The sequence below is a fragment of the Engystomops pustulosus genome, chromosome 3 (genome assembly GCF_040894005.1).
Source record: "Engystomops pustulosus chromosome 3, aEngPut4.maternal, whole genome shotgun sequence".
In the NCBI taxonomy this organism is placed as follows: Eukaryota; Metazoa; Chordata; class Amphibia; order Anura; family Leptodactylidae; genus Engystomops; species Engystomops pustulosus.
In genome coordinates this window covers 29,241,892-29,261,452 of record NC_092413.1, presented here as the reverse complement: position 1 = coordinate 29,261,452, position 19,561 = coordinate 29,241,892, and the positions used below count along the sequence as shown (strand labels likewise).

Sequence of the window (19,561 nt, the reverse complement as noted above, 5' to 3'; positions counted from 1 at the left end):
AATTTAAAACTCCAACATTCAGGTACATCTTCCATAATACAGAAAATGACTAAAGTTCTTCTTCTTATAAGATAAGTGGCGGGTCCCTCAAAAAAATTAGCAGATTTGGCTAAAATCCATCTAATGTATATTTCCAGTTTAAGGCTACATTCACACTGCCGTTGCCCGCCCGTACCGTACCGGGCAACGGCAGTGCACGGGGAGAGGAGGAGGAGGTGAGCGCAGCTCACCCCCGCCCCTCCCCTTAGAGATACATGGCGCACAGCGCCGTATTACGGGAAATGATAGGACAGGTCCTATCTTTTTCCGGGTACGGAGCGGTACGGTGCCGCCGTGCGCCCTTTGCCGTCTATGGAGGATGTATATCGGCCGTATATACGTCGGCCGTATATACTTCCCCCATACGGCAGTGTGAATGTGAAGTGGTCATTGATTTCATCCATAGAAATTTAACTTCTAGACTAAAAAATAGACTACATGAAAATTAGATTGTTCTATAAGTTTCTTGATTTTACCAAATTTCCTGTTTCATATACTGTTAAAAGAAGTTAATCTCACTTTGCCAGTGGTCACAACTTGATGTTACTTCATTTTTTTTTTGTCTTTTAGATATATGTTGGCTAAACCGGGAAAGCGAAAGTTTGACGAGCATGAAGATGGGCTGGAAGGCAAAGTGGTGTCTCCGACAGACGGGCCTTCGAAAGTATCCTACACTTTACAGCGTCAGACTATCTTCAACATTTCCCTTATGAAACTCTACAACCACAGGCCGCTGACGGAGCCAAGCTTACAGAAAACAGTTTTAATTAATAACATGTTAAGACGGATACAGGAGGAGCTAAAACAAGAAGGCAGTTTGAAGCCTGTTTTTATTAGCACGTCACAGTCTTCTGATCCTCTTGGCGACACGTACCAGGAGGCCCAGCCTGCTTTCAGCCATCTCAACTCCCAGCCTCTTCAACCCACTGACTTAATAAGCACTACACCACTAGAGTCTTGCCTCACTCCTGCCTCTCTGCTTGAGGAGGACACATATTGCACTTCCCAAACAGTCCAGCAGAATATTTCTAGCAGCAAATTACCACCACCGCCTCCACCTCCTCTAGTCCAGCCAGTAAAAGACAGTTTCTCCTCAGCATTGGATGAAATCGAGGAGCTGTGTCCATCGTCTACCTCCACAGAGGAGGCTGCAGAAGCAGCCGTGCATCTAAAAGATGAACCCGTTGCAACGGGAACCCTTAAGCCTGAGGGAACACAAGAGAATAGAACAAGTGAGCCAAAACTAATGGATTCTCTACCAGGGAATTTCGAATTGACAACCTCCACCGGCTTTCTTACAGACCTAACTTTAGATGACATCCTTTTTTCTGACATTGATACGTCCATGTACGATTTTGACCCTTGCACATCCAATAACGGAGCAGCCTCTAAAATGGCACCTGACGAACTACTCAAAACTTTGTCTCCTTATAGCAACCAACCAGTAACCCCAAATCAGCCTTTCAAGATGGACCTTACAGAATTAGATCACATAATGGAGGTTTTGGTTGGTTCCTAAAAGAACTCTGCATACTCCTCAACTCCTTACCCTACAGTTTCACAGCACTGTGCATGCATACTTTTGCCTTTTTTGGGAAAACAAAAAAGGATCCTGTTTAGATATTGCATTACGCTGTATTGGAGTGCCTTCTGTATGTCCATTTTGGAGATCCTTTATAAGTCCTTCTCCAGGGATGGTCGTACCACAGTCCACTGAAGATTTCATACAAACTATCAACCGGCAACTTAAATATTAACTTAAGTTGTCAATGTATAAGCACAAGAATTACGTTGGGGAACGCTGTAAATTGCATGTGCATAACTGTCTATTTTTTCAATAAGGTTTATTGCAAGAGGTAAAATTTTATTATTTAGGTAATCAAACCCCTTTTTGGCATTTTAGGTTGGGAGGAAAAAAAATTAGAGGCATTAATTACTGCTTTTTCAGTAAGGATTGCATTTACCTGGCTGCTTAGATCCCCCTTGCCCAAATGTTTTTTTTTATATTTTTGTACAGATTCTGTCATTTATTATATTGTTTTTTTTTAGAAAAGGAAAAAAAAGAGAAAAAAAAATGTGCTGAGACAAGTAATTTTTCATAGGATTTGCGTATGAATTTCCTTCCCAATTGAAATGTACAATATTGGTCCATATCTTTTATTTCTAGGTTTTACAGTCGAGAATAAATTTTGAGACGTAGGGTAGTATCTAGATGTATTTTAAAGGAAATTGGGTTATTAACCATTACGGTGCAAAAATGGCAACCAATTGGCAAATATTCTACATACCTTGCTAAAAGTATTATTTTCTAACTCCCCTCTCTGTATACTTGACTAGGTCATCAGGTTTCCATGAATTTCTCGAACCTTTCCTCAAGATCCCTTATTCTTTTATAGAATAAAATATTGCATTAATGCACTGTTAGAATGTGGCACCTTTTAAAAGAACAAAACACAAAATCTTCCCATTTTCGGTAAAATAACGAATTACAGCTGTGCAATTAAGAACGATGCCACCAATACACTCTTGACAACCGTTTTGGTGGCAAAATCAATGTTGTCAGTGTCAAGTTACAAGGACAATGAACATTATTGAGAGAAAGTCAACATGTCATGGTTATGCTATTAAAGGGGTTCTCCACTATGAACAAACCCTACTCATTAGGTCTCCTTAGGTCTCCTTAGGTCTCCTTGACTATAAGCTGATCAAAAGTTATCTCAATGCTGATCAGAAGCAACCAGAAGGGGAAACCTGAGAGTAAGCTCCATCACTGGAGAGATTAAGTATTACACAGTGTCCATGCAAAGCAATAGTTTGGGGTGACTGTCTGTGTAAAGCCTGTTGACCATGAGTAAGTCCGGTCCAAGAAACTCACTTGGTACACTTGTAGGATTTCGTGGACCAAGTCTTGGATCACATAACTGGACATGTTCAGCTTAGTGATACAAGGTTTCGTCTAGGAAATCCCACCAGGGCACGAAGCAATGGTCATTACAGGCCCTCAAAAGTGACAGACACTCTTGACTCTTTCTTTGTACTCTGGCCAAGATATGGATTTTTTTAAACTAGAAAACCCCTTTGATACTACATATAAGTATCCAGATTGGTAAACCATGGCCACCAATGGAAAAAGCCTTTGGGACAGGTCATAATGGTTATTACAGCCCATAGTCTGCCATGCCACCTTAAACAAAAGCCTCACACATGGCTTATTCCAGCTGTATTCCAGTATAATGTTTGCCTTGATCTTGTTAACCCTGAACAACAGTCATGTCCTCTATGTGTTGTGTACATTTTTCCCATCAGACATTTGCCAGACATGTGCCTTTCCATTCATATCCAAAGTGTACAAATATGTTAACAGGGACACAACCCAAGTTATTACGATAGGATCTGTATCTTTTCTGAAAACGTGTATTACCTATTTAAAGGGGGATTCTGGTGCTAAAATATTGATGACCTATCCTGCAACCCTAGCAGTCATCCACCACTGCTTGTGCTTCGTTGGCTTGTGATGTCACGTTCATCAATCATATGATGTCAGCTTTGTTTGCAATACTAAGCACAACCACTGTACAGGGAATAGCCCTGTGCTTGGTAACCAGCGAAGAGGCCCCCAACCAAATGCTGGAGTCTCTTCAAACAGCCAATCAGTTTGGTTGTCAAAGGCAAGTTCATCAATATATTAGTAATATAGAAAGCTTGATCTAAAATAATGTTTTCATCTTGAAACAGGCAACTCCTTATCAGTGTTTTATGGATATAAACATGTTCATGATAGTTGAGCTTGGATACAAAAGTGGCCATAGACAAGAATGCTAATGGGCCTGTTGTGACTTTCGACCTGCCCCCACTATCTTTGATGAGGGGAAACTTGAATGAAACTTCATCCCATTAAGGTGGCCGCCCAATGTCTATGGCCGGTTTTGATGTGAGTCCCACTTTGTTATATTAAATCTCTTCTCATTTTAACCCTCCCACATATAGCCGCCATATTACTTTAATCAAAACAGCAACTTAACAGCAGTTCTGATTCTACTGTGACATTCCCATGACCCTGATCACAAAAGTGGTCTTTTGGGGCCTTCCCCATCTGGTTGGGTGCCCCTAGGGCAGTGCTTAAATGTCCCAGTTTTGACTATATAATAATACCATATTATCTTCATTTTAGGGAAGTCTACAAATGTTGTGTTTAGAGCCCCATATTCATACATATTGTCCCAATTGTAAAGTCAGGAGAAACATATAGACCAAGACATAGCAGATGAGGTTCTACGTGATTAAGATGTGTTTGAAGAGTAGAAACAATATAGATCTTACTTTTTGGGGAAGGTCTCCATGTACCAAAGTTGAAGCTAACCGCTAATGGGCAATTCTCTCAACAGATGAATTTGTTTCTTAACATCGAAGTTGTGGAGAACCCAGATAAAACATATTCTTCCATTGATAAGTCCCTAACAGTTTAGTTTCAATTGCATATAAACACCTCCCAGCTACCTCATAAGATCCATTACCTACCCGTCCACTTCTATAGAGAACCCATATATTCCTTTTGATTAACCCTTCATTATGACTCACCCACATTTTTACATGGAAAAGGGACATGGACATTTAGTAGGCAACATTCTTCTTCCCGTATTCAACACTGAAACCCAAGCAGAGAATGAGACGTGATACCCACTGTATTCTAGGAAACTACAAATGCCATTTTACTTATCTGATAGATATTGTGCTTCTGTAACCACAAATGACCCATACCTGGGTTTGTATGCAATTTTTGTACAGTTTGTTATCCTTATTCACGAAAAAGTGAGAAAATGGGCTTACGCGATCAAAAACCTTTACTTCTTTATATTCCCACCAAATCTATCAAGTGTTTCCAAACTCCTCTTACTTATGGGAATGGTGGAACATTCAAATAGTAAAATGCTGTAAGAACCTAATGGACCTTTGTGGTCAAATGTAACATAAAACTCATACTGGTTGCTATGTCTACGCCCCTAGTGACACACTATTACCATAACAGTACATGTCTTGCTTTTATTTGGGTCACTTTGAATAATTATTTTTTTAATGTTGTGTATTAGAACCTTCAAATTTTGTCCACAAGCAGGAAGTCGTCAAATCTTTCGATATGTAACGGGTTTGAGAGATTGACGTCATCAGTTATCTTTGCTGTTTCAGTCCTTTTATATCAGTTTGTTGTAAAGGTGTTCACTCTTACCATTACTTTGTGTATGAAATGCTCATGGGTTTCTTTAATTTATCCTTTCTATTTAATTTGGAAAACTGTGTCTTCTTGTAGGTCTTGAGGTGGAGGCAAGTCAAAAATGTTTGGAAGCCATCTTTATTGGGGCAACTTCTGGCTAAAGCTTCAATTTCAAGGTGGTCATACACTTTAGGGAGCTGTTCTCTAAACCATTGTTTGCCTGAAGAATATTCCTCCCGACCCTTCACTTGCATACATCCTTGGTTTACTCAAGTGTTTGTGTGTTCTCAGAGGGAATGTGGGAAAAAGTTGATGCCAGAGAACTTTGGTGGCAACTTATCTGCCAGGAGAATAACAGATCGGGCAGGAGAGTCATTAATTGGCCTACTACTTCCACTGAAATCGACAAGCATTGGTCAACATTAAAGCGGTTGGCCACTTAACTCATGTTTTTGTAATGTGTGTTTAAGTATGGGGGGGGGAGGGGCGTGATATGAGGTAATTTAATAATATACATCTATTAATAGTTCTGCTCTGCTTTCTTGATATGTGAAGTGATGTCTCCTGTCTTTTACCTCATCAGCCGGAGATTCCTCTCCATAAAATGGCTGCAGATGGAGGGTCTCTATCTCTAACTGTCCATGAGCAATGTTCCTGCCAGGACCTTAATCTTGTATTCATCCTGGCTTTTAACTCATTAGCCAGACATTCTTGGTCGCCGATGGAGGGTCATGTGATCTGTAATTGTCCATAAATAATCTTCCTTCCAGGACCTTATTCCCATCTATAAAATGGATGCAGATGGAGGGTCATGTGATCTCTAACTGTCCATAAACAATCTCCCTTCCAGGACCTGATAGTATTCATGAATATAAGATCAAAGACCTGGCAGGGAGATTGCTCATGGACAGTTAGAGATCACACAACCCTCCATCTGCAGCCATTTTATAGACAGGAATAAGGTCCTGGAAGGGAGATTATTCACGGACACTTAGAGATCACATGACCCTCCATCTTCGGCCATTTTATGGACAGGAATGTCCAGCTGATGAGGTAAAAGACCGGAGGCTTCACTTCACATATCAAGTGGGTGGAGCAGAACTATTAATAGATGAATATTGGTAAATTACCTTATAACCTACCCCCCACACTCCTTACATAAAATTTGAGGAGAAATGGTCAACCCCTTTAACCTAATGTTTATGGCCACCTTTCGAGTCTTATGTAAAAAAAAACACTTTATCAGAGTGTTGCCATCACTAGACCCTCCCCAGACTCTGTGCAGTATTTCTTTGCCTTCTGTATGGTACTTTTAGCTGTTAACTACAGATTGCAACCTACTATTTTACATGTGTATTTGCTTCTTTAGAAATTACTTTTATATTAATTTATTTAAGAAATCTTAAATTATGTTTTATGTCATCTGGCGGTATAGCGCGGTCTCTGCTCACTTCTTGCCGTTGATCAGCTCGGATTTGTCTGTGATAAGCACTTTAAGGCACCGCACTGACAACTTGTCTACAATATGGTAATGGAGGAAGGGGCTCTATGATTGTGAAAGGCTTGTATTAAAGTTTGCTTGATCATTATATATATATATGTGTGTGTGTGTTTGTGCAGGGGAAATGTGAATTTACTCGGCGCTTCAAATGATTTGCTGTAAAAAAAACGTATAGATTTCTTTTAAGCTTATTTATTTTATAGCATGTTTGAGTTATTATATAAGAGACATATTTTAAGTTCTAAAATGTGTTTACAGACGGGCAATGCCATGCTGAAATGTGGAAATATTCATAGAATATTCTATTTTTTTTTTCCTGCTGAGGCCCGGGGAAGGTAGCCATTTTGTATAATGTTAAATAATTTAAAGCAAATATACATTTTTAAATTGCTAATTTATAATATTTATTATTTTCAGACTTAATTAAGGAATGGTCTCTTTTGCAATTATTATTATATATCATTAACTGAACAAAATGCGGAAGAGAGTCAAAACAGGACTCCCACAAAAAAAGTTTTTTTGACTGCTCCTATACAAAAGTACTAAAAGGGGTTGTTCAATGGTTAAAAAAAGTGGCAGCTTTATTTAAAAAATAGCATCACTACAGAGCACGGATCCTGACAGTATATATAGAAATTAATGGAGCTTAGCTGCAATACCAGGAACTACCCATGGTTAACTGTGGCACTGTTCCACAAAGAAAGAATTTTTTTTTCAATCTCCAGACAACCCCTTTAAAAGACATCTACCAGGATGAAGGGTTGTAAACTAAGCACACTGACATACTGGTGTCCCATCTAGCATGATCTGCTCTTCTTTTAGCTTCTTAAATCCTTGTTTTTAAGAAAAAAGGCTTTAAAAATTAAGCAATGAGCCTCAGGGGCTCCATAAATGTTAATGGAGCCTTGAGCCCCTCAGGCTTATTTGCATAATTTTAAAAACTAAAAAAACATAACAGGACATTAGAAGCTAAAAGAAGGGCAGATTCTGCTAGAGGATGCACAAACCAGCATGTAAGTATGCTTGCTTTACAATCCTTCATCCTTGTGGTAGATTCCCTTTAAGTGCAGATACCTGTGGCTGGTTTAATGAGCAGTCAGCTCCCTCCTGCTTTGCAGTCTGGTCATGTGATGAGACGTGTGTGACACTGAGTCCCCAATGGACGCAACATCATGTGTAGACAGGAAGTTAGTTCCTTTGACTTCCTGTCCACACATACAGTAAGGCATTGTGCCACTTATAATTAATTGCCGGTTACATGATACAGCTATGGACCAAAAGGGAAAAGATGACTCACAAATACAGGCTCTGGTATAGTAAAACCTTCACAAAAAAATGAATTTTCATTAATTTTACAAAACCTTTAAAAAAAGGTTTTAAAGCCACTTTAAGCTATGGTATAAGGATTTTTCCATTACTTTACTTTGTCTTTTGGGTCACCCTCATTACGAGTGGGAAAAATACCACTAATAGAGTAACAACAAGAAAATCAAAAACTTCCCCTTTTTCCATGACTGGGTAGTTTAGAGCTTACTAAATAGAAATTTATTGTAGCGTTCAATAAGAGCGTTACTCTAACTTACTTCCAGTAGTGTCAGCACGCAGCCGTAATTGCGTCTTTTAACTCTATGGTACATACATGTAAAAACTACAAAAATAAATACAAAATGGCTACTCTTCTGATTTTTAACAAATCCTAATTTTTTTTTATTACTGGTTTGTTTGATATTTTCTGTATTAAATTTGATGAATCGTTTAAAGTATCTATTATTTCAATATATAAAAAAAAACCTATATGCCACATAAATTAATCCAGTCCTTTAAGAGCAATTTACTGTAACCTATGTTTTATGTATTAATATTTTTGGAAAAAAGAAACAGTTTAAGAGTTAAAACAGCAAAAGAAAGATCTTATACACACACCCATGTGCAATGACGGGACAAGAACTGAGCAGAGCCGATCGGCTAGGATTTTGAAGTTATGTTTCCCTAAGTTATTTATACCCGTTTTTTTGTTTTTTGGGATTTTTTTTTGTTTGTTTTTTTTTTTTTTTTTGTAAATATATTTATTTTATTGTGAAGCTAACATCTGGATTGTAACATGTACAGAATGTATGGTAGGAATGTACTCTGTTTAGGAATGTATGTCCATTTCAGAAGTGGGTGTGAGGCAAGGATAGGAAAAAGTTTGCCGTACCCTTGCATAGGTGCAGAAATGACAAAAAAAAATCCAGTTTGGTGTTCCAGTATTCACAATTGAAAAATTTAAAGGGATGTCTGAAAACATGGCCACTATAAAAACACCACTCCTGCTATACAACACAACCATTGAACAAGAGTTAAACAAGCTATGAAAGGAAAAGAAGGCAGCCATGTTTTTTCTCCTGCTGCATAGAAGCTTACTGCTGTTACTTTAGTTTTAGTAGTTTTAAGGAAAACTTACCAGCCTAATAATCCAGGGACACTTACTCAGAGATCCTGGCACTGTGACTATGGTAATCTTTTGATATTTGTTATCCATCGCCACCTTCCTTTAAAAGTCAACTTTTGAAATTATGCTAATGAACCCAAAGAGCTCTGGGGGTGTGCCCAGAGCTCCTGCAGGCTCTGGCTTCATGGCTGTTACACTGTATTACAGAAGCTATAAAACAGAGGGGCTCTCATAACACCCCCAGGAACCCTTCAGAGTTTTTAGCTATAATCTCACACAAGAACAGCCTGTGAAGCTACATCACAGAGGGGTTCTAGTAACACCCCCTAAATCTCTTCAGGCTCATTAGCATAGTTTCAAACATTTATTTTAGAAGGATGGAGGCCATGGATTCAAAATATAAGAATATTACCACAGTCACGGTGCCTGGATCTATGAGAAAGTGTCCCTGCTTTATCAGGATGGATTTTGATGGTAGGTTTCCTTTAAATATAAGATTTTTACAAATAATAGATGTCTTCCATCCTCCCGATACTGATGGGACCTAACTTAAGCAACAGTAAAATCATACCCAGGTCTTAATTTTTAGTTCTCCACCTAAATATGGTAAAGAAAAATCCTATTAGTAATTCAGACCAACATTGGCAATGCCACAGCATATATGTGGGGTCGTCCCTAGCAAACCAGTCTGCCTCAGATCACTCAGGCTGCCTTGGCATTGTATAGCGGCTATAGGAGACATTTAAAGGGATATTTAGGAAACTGTCTAGCAGAAAAACTTTATTTCCTCTTAGAAACCAATCAGCACACAGCTTTCATTTTGTATTGTGCACTAAAGCTGTGTTCTGATTGGTTGCTGTATCGTAAATTTTCCCATTTCTAGTGCCATTTCTGTTGATTAATGCTTTATTAATTGGATTTTAGTAAATATCCTTAGAATTTGTACAGAGAAATATTCTACCCAAATGCAAATCTTGTAGTAGTCAGAAATATTAAACTTGAAACTTTTGGGCCCTAATATAGTAGCTATAACAGAGGGTCCCTCAACCAAACATTTATAATATTGATGTTATGAGGCACCATTGTCCGGGTTGTGACTGTTAAATCTGCACCAACTATAATTTTCAACAAATCTAAGAAAAAATAAAACCTTGTTGCAGGTGGGGGAGATTTATCAGAGGTGTATGAGAGCAAAACTGTTCAGTTCCTCATAACAACAAATCAGAGCTCAGCTTGCATTTTTCCACAGCAGTTTTTAAACTTAAAGCTGAGCTCTGATTGGCTGCCATGAGCAACTTGAACAGTTTTGTTCTCAGATTATGTTTTAATTTCTGACCAATCTCCCCCAATGTGTCAGATGATGAGTAGAGCCATACTAGTGGCTTTGCATTTGTCCAGACAATATTTACACAGAAGAGACCTAAACTTCATAGGTTTCCAATAAAAAGAAAGCAGATTTTAAACGTTTTACTCAATTACAATCAGATTTTTCATTCCGCTCATACCTGAGAGGATATAGATTTCATTTACCTGAGAGGATATAATTTTCATACCTGAGAGGATATAATTTTCATACCTGAGAGGATATAATTTTCATTGTAATGTATGGCTGAGTAGTTTCTAGTTGTGGTACATAGGAAACGTTGATTTAGGACAGACCCACATAATCAACATGTAAGCCAGGCGGCCATTTTGTTGGAGACATTTTTCATTTTCCACAAGACTGGCAATATAGCTGTATCTCTTACTGTGCTCCTTTCAAGTAAAACATTCAAGCTGCAATACCAAACACAGTCCATAGATAAGAGTGGCACTGTTTCTCGCAACGACGAGGGAACACTTACTTCTAATTCTGTGTGGCCCTCTTCATTCCATTATATATACACAATCAAATTTATAAGATTGGATTCACAAAAAAATCTCGATAAATTAAGTTTATTTTGGATACTGGGGCACCAAATCTTTCATTTTATGCAAATTTTTTTTTCAATTTGTGTCGTTGCAGAAAATGTATTTTTTTTTTAAGAATCGGGCAATGCATGAAACTTTCACTGTCTAAATGAAGGCCGCATTTTCCTCCTACAGACCTTACAGCTGTGCCTTTTCTATGCAATACGACAGACACGTCTGATATCAAATTACTGTATTCACTTGTAGGTATGGGCTGTAATGCAAAACAATTGGGCAAATGTACATGGAAATGAGCAGTCTTTTTGTAGTTTTATATTATACAATAAACATTTAAAAGAAACCTTGGCGTCTGTTGTGTTACCTTTCTAATTGGGAAGATTGTGGGGTTTTCTATGCCAAAGACAAGGACGAAAAACCCTGCGAGTGAATAGAATTATTTTTAGTTGGATACCATGGAGCTATTGTTTTTGGGTTTTTTTTGCAACAGCGTGACATGTAAGTGACAGTCATACTGCCCTTCTCTAGGGAGTTTTGTATTAACATTGTATTAAACAGTGGTGATGGCGAACCTTTTACAGACCGAGTGCCCAAACTACAACCAAAATCCACTTATTTACCGTGAAGTGCCAACATGAATTTTTATACAGTAACTTTTTGCTACCTGTTCTTCCACATCTTTCAATTGTATCGGCTACCTGAAGCCACCAATACAGTTGGCATAAGGAAGGCAAATTCAAACTATCATTGTAGCTTCTCTCCAGGGCCTCTGTGTACAGGAGGAACGGTGGGTCCTGCAGGAAGACCTCCAAAGATAATGCAGTTCTGTCAAACCCTTCTTACTTTCCCCGCAGTTCCAAACAGCCAATAAAGTGCTGCTTTAAAATATCTCTTAAAGGAAACCTACCACTTTAAAATTAGCCTTATAACCCACAAATACCTTGCAACAACTCAGGATGAGCTGATGCCGGACAATATCTTGACTAGTAGCAGAAACCGTGTTTTTAGCGGTATATTCAAATCCCACTTCGGCGCACCAGGATATTGCTGTGCACTTCATGCGCGCAACCGTTCAAGCGCATTATTATGTCATGCCAGAGAGCCTTTAGCGCATGTGCACAAACAACTTTTTATCGTGGCCGGCTTCCAGTGCGGCTGCGTGAACGACCGCGGCTTAGGTCACACGCATGGAGCGCACAGCAATATCGCGGTGCACCGAAAGGGGATTAGAATATACCGCTACAAACACTTTTTCCAGAAATACAGCGGTTTCTGCTACTAGTCAAGATATGGTCCGGCATCAGCTCATCCTGAGTTGTTGCAAGGTATTTGTGGGTTATATGGCTAATTGTAAAGTGGTAGGTTTCCTTTAAGTTACCTGGGACTGCAGGAAGATTCAGTGTTTGGTGAACTCTGTCCTTGGACGATGGCCTTAGTGCCAGCAGAAAGGGCTCCGAGTGCCACCTCTGGCACCCGTGCCATAGGTTCGACACCACTGACCTAGAGGGAGTGGTACATGGCATGGGCAACAAGGATTAAAAAGTCAAGGTTACGCGATGTTTAAAACAAAAAATACATCACTTTTAAATAAATCGCTCCACAAAACTGATGATATGATGAGGAAAACCACACCTCTTTTAGCTTCATGTCATAAGGCTTCCTGAAGGTCATGCTTGATGTCAAGGGCGTTGCCTCACAAGGTAGTTAAAAAAAGGCGTGGTTTTCAATATCCCACCATGGAAAACATATTTGCATATTTTCCCAGAATTCCGATGTGGAGCATCTCCATAAGGAGAACTTTCCGACCCCCTAAAAAAAATGTGATTGAAGCAAATACATTTTTTTCCACTACTGCCTTATTATTATGGCATAAATGTTAACATATTTTAATAGAATGTATACAGGCAGTCCCCTACTTAAGAACACCTGACTTACATACGACCCCTAGTTACAAACGGACCTCTGGATGTTGGCAATTTACTGTACTTTAGCCTTAGGCTACAATAAACAGCTATAACAGTTATCACCGGTGTCTGCAGTGAAGCTTTATTGTTAATCCTGGTTCTTATGACAATCCAACATTTTTCTAATCCAATTGTCACAGAAACCAAAAAAAATTTGGCTGAGGCTTACAATGCTAAAGTATACAGTTCTGACTTACATACAAATTCAACTTAAGAACAAACCTACAGAACCTATCTTGTACGTAACCCGGGGACATCCTGTAATGGTAAACCTGGAAGCCATAACAACCAATTGTATTCCCTTATAATATCCTGGAGAGTGGTGCAGGTAGCTATTCATTCACTTGGATGCTGAAATAATAACTGACCACCACATCTAAGGGGTTATCAGTCCCCATGTAGTTGCGGCTGTGAGAGGCTCATGTTCATTGTATAATGCAGTCTACACCTGCTCTGTATGGAGAGCGCTCAGCAACTGATCACCATCACCATACAGCATGATGTAATAGTACATCGTCCATAGGGGAGTACATAACATCCCTCTTTCTATACACTATCACTGCTCCAATAGGTAGATAGGTTCCTGGACACAGACCCGAATCCAAACAACTGCAATTTGTGCTTGCACCAATTTAAAATGTGTCTACTTGCCAACTGGTAACACCCACAATTGGTGCTGGCATATGTCCCCCAGAATCTGTAAAGCACTACAGAAAATGATGGCGCTATATAAGTAAAGATTATTATTATTATTAATATTAATGTTTGGTATGAACCTGAATATTGCGGTTCGGGTCCACTCATCACTATTCACTGCTGATGGTGTCCTATGTAGATACACCCCTATTGACGAGGGTATGAAGGTAAAGAATAAAAGATTAATTTATTCTTTCATCTTTTACAGGTAGAACAACACATTTTGGGCTTTTATGGGTGCTCTAGAATTGCCACTTCATAAGCAATGGCATCTACCACCAGAATGAAGGACTGTATGCAAAGGAGCCTGAGGGGCCTCCTGGAGCCCCTCAGGCTCATTTGCATACAGCACTTCTTTCTGGTGGTAGATGCCCTTTAAATGCAGCCTTCTTCATTAGATAAAAATTGCAAAAATGTCATGCTCTGATAGTTCAATATAGACATATATTCTCTCACAAATACACGTCTCCTAAATGGCCTTGACCTACATCTTTGATTTCCTGATTTCTGAATGAATATCCTCACATGCAATAACAAGTCTGTGCATTTCTGTATAAGTGAACTATAGGGTCCATCAGTGCAGTATACAGTACATTCAGCCTTGACTTGTCTGGTATATTCCTTACTGATCGGACAGTGGTTTGGGTTTCAGAATTCACAACCAGCTACAGCCGGCACTGACATATCGCAGCTCCATGTCATAGCAGCTGCTGGGAACATTGTGACTGGTGCTCAGCGCTGGGAACAAATGGCTGGAGATATGTAGGGCACAGACCGAGGAAAGCAAAATGTGGCCGCTCTCTCCGGGAATAAATCACCTGCTCATTCATAAGGCAGAATGTCTTCGGGATAATTGTGAGGTCCTTTTACTCCCCTCATATCCAAATAACTTTTTTTTATTATTTTAAATCCACAAGGAGGTTGTTTTTTTCTGATGGACAAATTCAATTTTTTAATGGCTAAATGTAATAATCTGTACAATGTACTCAGGGTGGGTTGGCTCCAAGGTTTCAGTAGGCCCCTTGGCGACAGAGCCCCTTTGCAGTGAACTCATGTGGTGGCATTAAAAATTCAGAAACGGAAACAGCCTCCTGTTCCCTAAAATATTTCCTAGTTTACAATACCAAACAGCCCCCTCATGTTTCTTTTATTTAATCCCCCCTCACCCACTATGGATCATTAGATACAGCCCCACTAACCCCCATGGATTCCTTATGTACAGTCTGGGCCCCGACACTTGCCCAGGCTCGACGAGTGCTGGCGCCAGCCCTGAATATACCAGATGTGGGAGGGGTGTACAGACAGCATGATACAACCGTAAATCCCGAGTCCTGGTGTCAGAGGCTCATGTGACCTGCTGCTCCCAGTGTTGAACATGAAACTTTATCTGTATAAGTCTAATATGGATGACACCATAAGGTTCCTATACTTACCGAAGAAGTGGCCAACACCTTTAATGTAAAAGATTGCATAATTCAGCAAATATTCATTTCACTAGGTATTTAAATTGTGTTGCCACTTTATAAACTGAGCTTATTGTTAGGATCTAGGACTCTCCTCCCAAATAGGCTGGGCGGTGCGCAGGAAGATGGTGTAACAGTACACATGGGACCTGGGCGAGCAGCCATGTATCTGCAGAAGAAGAGACCTATGAAGTCCACACAACACATTTCACTTCGTGCAAACCGGCTGCTAAACGCTGACTGATTTGCTTTGCACTTTTACAAATGTTTGCCCTTTTGTCTTATGGAACAAATTCTTGCCTACACAAGGAAATACTTATTACATGACCTTCAAGAAGAGTGAAAAAGTAGATCTATTTTTAGACATAGTTGATCAGAAACAGGAAACGGAGCAAAGAAAATAGACAAGACAAATTGACTCGTACTGCAGTGATCTGTGTGATGTTCAGTGTCTTACGGAGATGTAGTAACACAAGGATCCACAGAAAATAAAAATAATAATGGGTTAAAAAATAGCAAACATTCACACTTACAGAAGTGCCAGATAAGTCATGATGGAGACCGATGGTATACACTGACTATAACAGGGTTAGTTGGGCTTCCATCATGGTGTACAAAATTAGTGCAACTGGTGTGGGCGCTGCACATCCGCAAAAAAATGCAGACATGTGATGTCTGTGTCCGTTTTTATTTCACGTCTGTAATCCGTCTTTTTCACATCCACAAACGGATGGGTTTCTAATCTACTTTTTGCTCTGCTGAGTTGATTGCCTAGCAACATATGAGAAAAAAAAACGAACCACATACAGATGTCATCCGTGTGCTGTCCGTTTTTTTGGGGGGATCCATTGACTTCTATGGAGGTCCGTGGTCTGCATGTGAGAAAGAATAGTGCATGCTGCAATTTTTTTTTGTCCCCTAAAATATTCCATAGTTTATCATCCCAAACAGCCCCCTCATCAGGGGCGGACTGGCCATTGTACCCACCGGGAATGTTCCCGGTGGTCCGGAGCTGATCCAGGGCCGGTCCGCACTACCTCCCTACAAATTTTCATTCAATCTATTGTACCTGCATCATAAGATGCAGGTACTATTGATTAGTGCACAGATGCAGCGCAGCACCACTGCTTCTGCGTCTGTGTATACATTCAGCTACACAGGTCACGCAATTGACGTCATTGCGCGACCTGTGTAGCATGGTGGAGCGCTGACACCTACCTGATGTCAGCTGTCCGGCCCTCCATGTAGCTCCGCGGCCTGGTGTAAGGCTATATTCACACTGCCGTTGCCCGCCTGTACCGTACTGTAGCGGGCAACGGCAGTGCACGGGGAGAGGAGGAGCTCACCCCCGCCCCTCTCCATAGGAAGTTATGGCGCACGGCGCCGTACTACGGACAAAGATAGCACATGTCCTATCTTTTTCCGGGGTATGGAGCGGTACGGTGCCGCACGTGTGCGGAGCAGTGACGTCACTATCCCGTGCCTCTACACCAAGCTACCGAAGACTGAGGACAAGAAGACACCTGCGCCAAAGAAGAAGAGGTGAGTATTAGGTTTTTTTTTAAATTATAGAATGGGGACATTAATTCTTTATCTGGGGCTGGCTAGGGGCATAACTATATGTCTGGGGCAGGCTAGGGGCATGAAATATATGTCTGGGGCGTGGAGGGCGCATTAATTATATGTCTAGGGCAGGCAGGGGGCATAAATTATATGGCTGGGGTGGGCTGGGGGCATGAATTATATGTCTGGGCCGGGCAGGTGCATTATTCTGTGTCTGGGGCAGTCAGGGGGCATTAATTATATGTTTGTGGTGGGCTGGGGGCATTATTCTGTGTCTGGGGCAGGCAGGGGGAATTAATAGTGTGTCTGCGGCGGGCTGGGGGCATTATTCTGTGTCTGTGGTAGGCAGGGGGCATTAATTGTATGTCTGTGGCAGTCTGGGGGCATTATTTTATGTCTGGGGCAGGCAGGGGGCATTAATTATATGTCTGGGGCGGGCTGGGGGCATTATTCTATGTCTGGGGCAGGCAGGGGGCATAAATCCTATGTATGGGGCGGGCAGGGGGCATTAATTCTATGTCTGGGGCAGGCTGGGGGCATTAATTATAGGTCTGTGGTGGGCTGGGGGCATTATTCTGTGTCTGGGGCAGGCAAGGGGGCATTAATTATATGTCTGTGGCGGGCTGGGGGCATTATTCTGTGTCTGTGGTAGGCAGGGGGCATTATTTTATGTCTGGGGCAGGCAGGGGGCATTAATTATATATCTGGGGCGGGCTGGGGGCATTATTCTATGTCTGGGGCAGGAAGGGGGCATAAATCCTATGTCTGGAGCGGGCAGGGGGCAGTAATTCTATGTCTGGGGCAGGCTGGGGGCATTAATTATAGGTCTGTGGCGGGCTGGGGGCATTATTCTGTGTCTGGGGCAGGCAGGGGGCATTAATTATATGTCTGTGGCGGGCTGGGGGCATTATTCTGTGTCTGGGGGAGGCAGGGGGCATTAATTATATGTCTGGGGCAGGCAAGGGGCATAAATCCTATGTCTGGGGCGGGCAGGGGGCATAAATCCTATGTCTGGGGCAGACTGGGGCCATTATTCTGTGTCTGGGGAAGGCAGGGGCATTCATTAAATGTCTGTGGTGGGCTGGGACATTATTCTATGTCTGGGGCAGGCAGGGGACATTAATTGTATGTCTGTGGCGGGCTCAGGGCATTATTCTGTGTTTGGGGCAGACAGGGGGCATTAATTCTATTTCTGGGGCAGGCAGGGGGCATTATTCTATGTCTGGGGCAGGCAGGGGGCATAAATCCTATGTCTGGGGCAGGCAGAGCTAATATTCTGTGTCTGGGGCAGGCAGGGGGCATTAATTATGTGTCTGGGGTGGGCTGGGGGCATTATTCTGTGTCTGGGGCAGGCAGGGAGCATTAATGGTATGTCTGTGGTGTTCTGGGGACATTATTCTATGTCTGGGGTAGGCAGGGGGCATTCATTCTATTTCTGGGGCGGGCTGGGGGCATTATTCTGTGTTTGGGGCAGACAGGGGGCATTCATTCTATTTCTGGGGCGGGCTGGGGGCATTATTCTGTTTCTGGTGCAGGCAGGGGGCATTAATTCTATTTCTGGGGTGGGCTAGGGGCATTATTCCGTGTCTGGGACAGGTAGGGGGCATTAATTATTTGTCTGGAGCAGGCTGGGGGCATTATTGTATGTCTGGGGCAGACAGGGGGCATTATTCTATGTCTGGGGCAGGTAGGGGGCATTAATCCTATGTCTGGGGTGGGCAGGGGGCAAAAATCCTATGGCTGGGGCGTGCTGGGGCCATTAATTCTGTGTCTGGGGCAGGCAGGGGGCATTAATTCTATTTCTTGGGCGGGCTGGGGGCATTTTTCTGTGTCTGGGGCAAGTAGGGGGCATTAATTATATGTCTGTGCCGGGCTGGGGGCATTATTATATGTCTTGGCCAGGCAGGGGGCATTAATTATATGTCTGGGGCAGGCTGGGGGCATTATTGTATGTCTGGGGCAGGCAGGGGGCATAAATCCTATTTCTGCGGCTGGCAGGGGGCAGAAATCCTATGTCTGGGGCGGGCAGGGGGCAGAAATCCTATGTCTGGGGCAGGCTGGGGCCATTAATTCTGTGTCTGGGGCCATTAATTCTATGTCTGGGGTACAATCTGCGCCAGGCTTATTGTCCGGGCAGTGCAGCGCGGCCGGCCATGTGGATAAGCCCCGCACCGCTGTTAGTGCGGAATGGCCGCATCGCTTCTCCTATAGGTCGTAGCTGACAGGGGCGTGCTGGGGGAGTGGCGGCCGCCCCCTTATGAATAACGCCGACTGCAGTGCACGAGATTTGAGGATCCGACCTCTTATTTGGTGAGAGGTCGGATCTGTTTAAACCACCTTTCCGAACATAAATTAAAAAAAAAAATTCTGGGGAGAAAGGGGCTAGGGAGTGGGTTATGGGGGGGCACATTTGGTGGGGGGCTATTTCAGGGTGACAGGTCCTCTTTAAAAAACTTTTGAAGGTAGAAGCTCCTTAAAAGTGAAAATGCGTCTGACTATAGTACAGTAGGTCATATCAGTTTTGCTGCTGTATTTTGTCTGGTAAAATACAAGGGGCTTATAGCTGACACACTGCATAGTCAATGGGGTGTGTCGGGGTGCACCTATCTTTTCTGCTGCCTGAGGCAAAGTAGCATGTCCTTTACCAAAAAAAAATTGGTGAAGGGAAGCTCCCCCCTGCAGAACCTCCCACCTGGAGGAGAATTTAAATGCTGCCTGAGGCAAAATACTTCTTCCCGCATGGCTGGAGAATGTTATTATCTGAACCTAAAGATCACCCAGCGCATT

The 19,561-nt window shown here is 41.8% G+C and overlaps 1 protein-coding gene across 1 annotated transcript in view; it reads left to right on the top strand.

The window, feature by feature from the left end:
- Positions 1 to 11,398, top strand: part of SERTAD2 (SERTA domain containing 2) — a 59,004-nt gene extending 47,606 nt beyond the window's left edge. Inside the window, exon 2 of the mRNA XM_072140399.1 lies at positions 610 to 11,398. Within this exon, the coding sequence (XP_071996500.1) occupies positions 614 to 1,558 (945 nt within the window). The 5' untranslated portion in view covers positions 610 to 613 and the 3' untranslated portion in view covers positions 1,559 to 11,398. The remainder of the gene's footprint in view (positions 1 to 609) is intronic.
- The last annotated feature ends 8,163 nt before the right edge of the window (positions 11,399 to 19,561 follow it).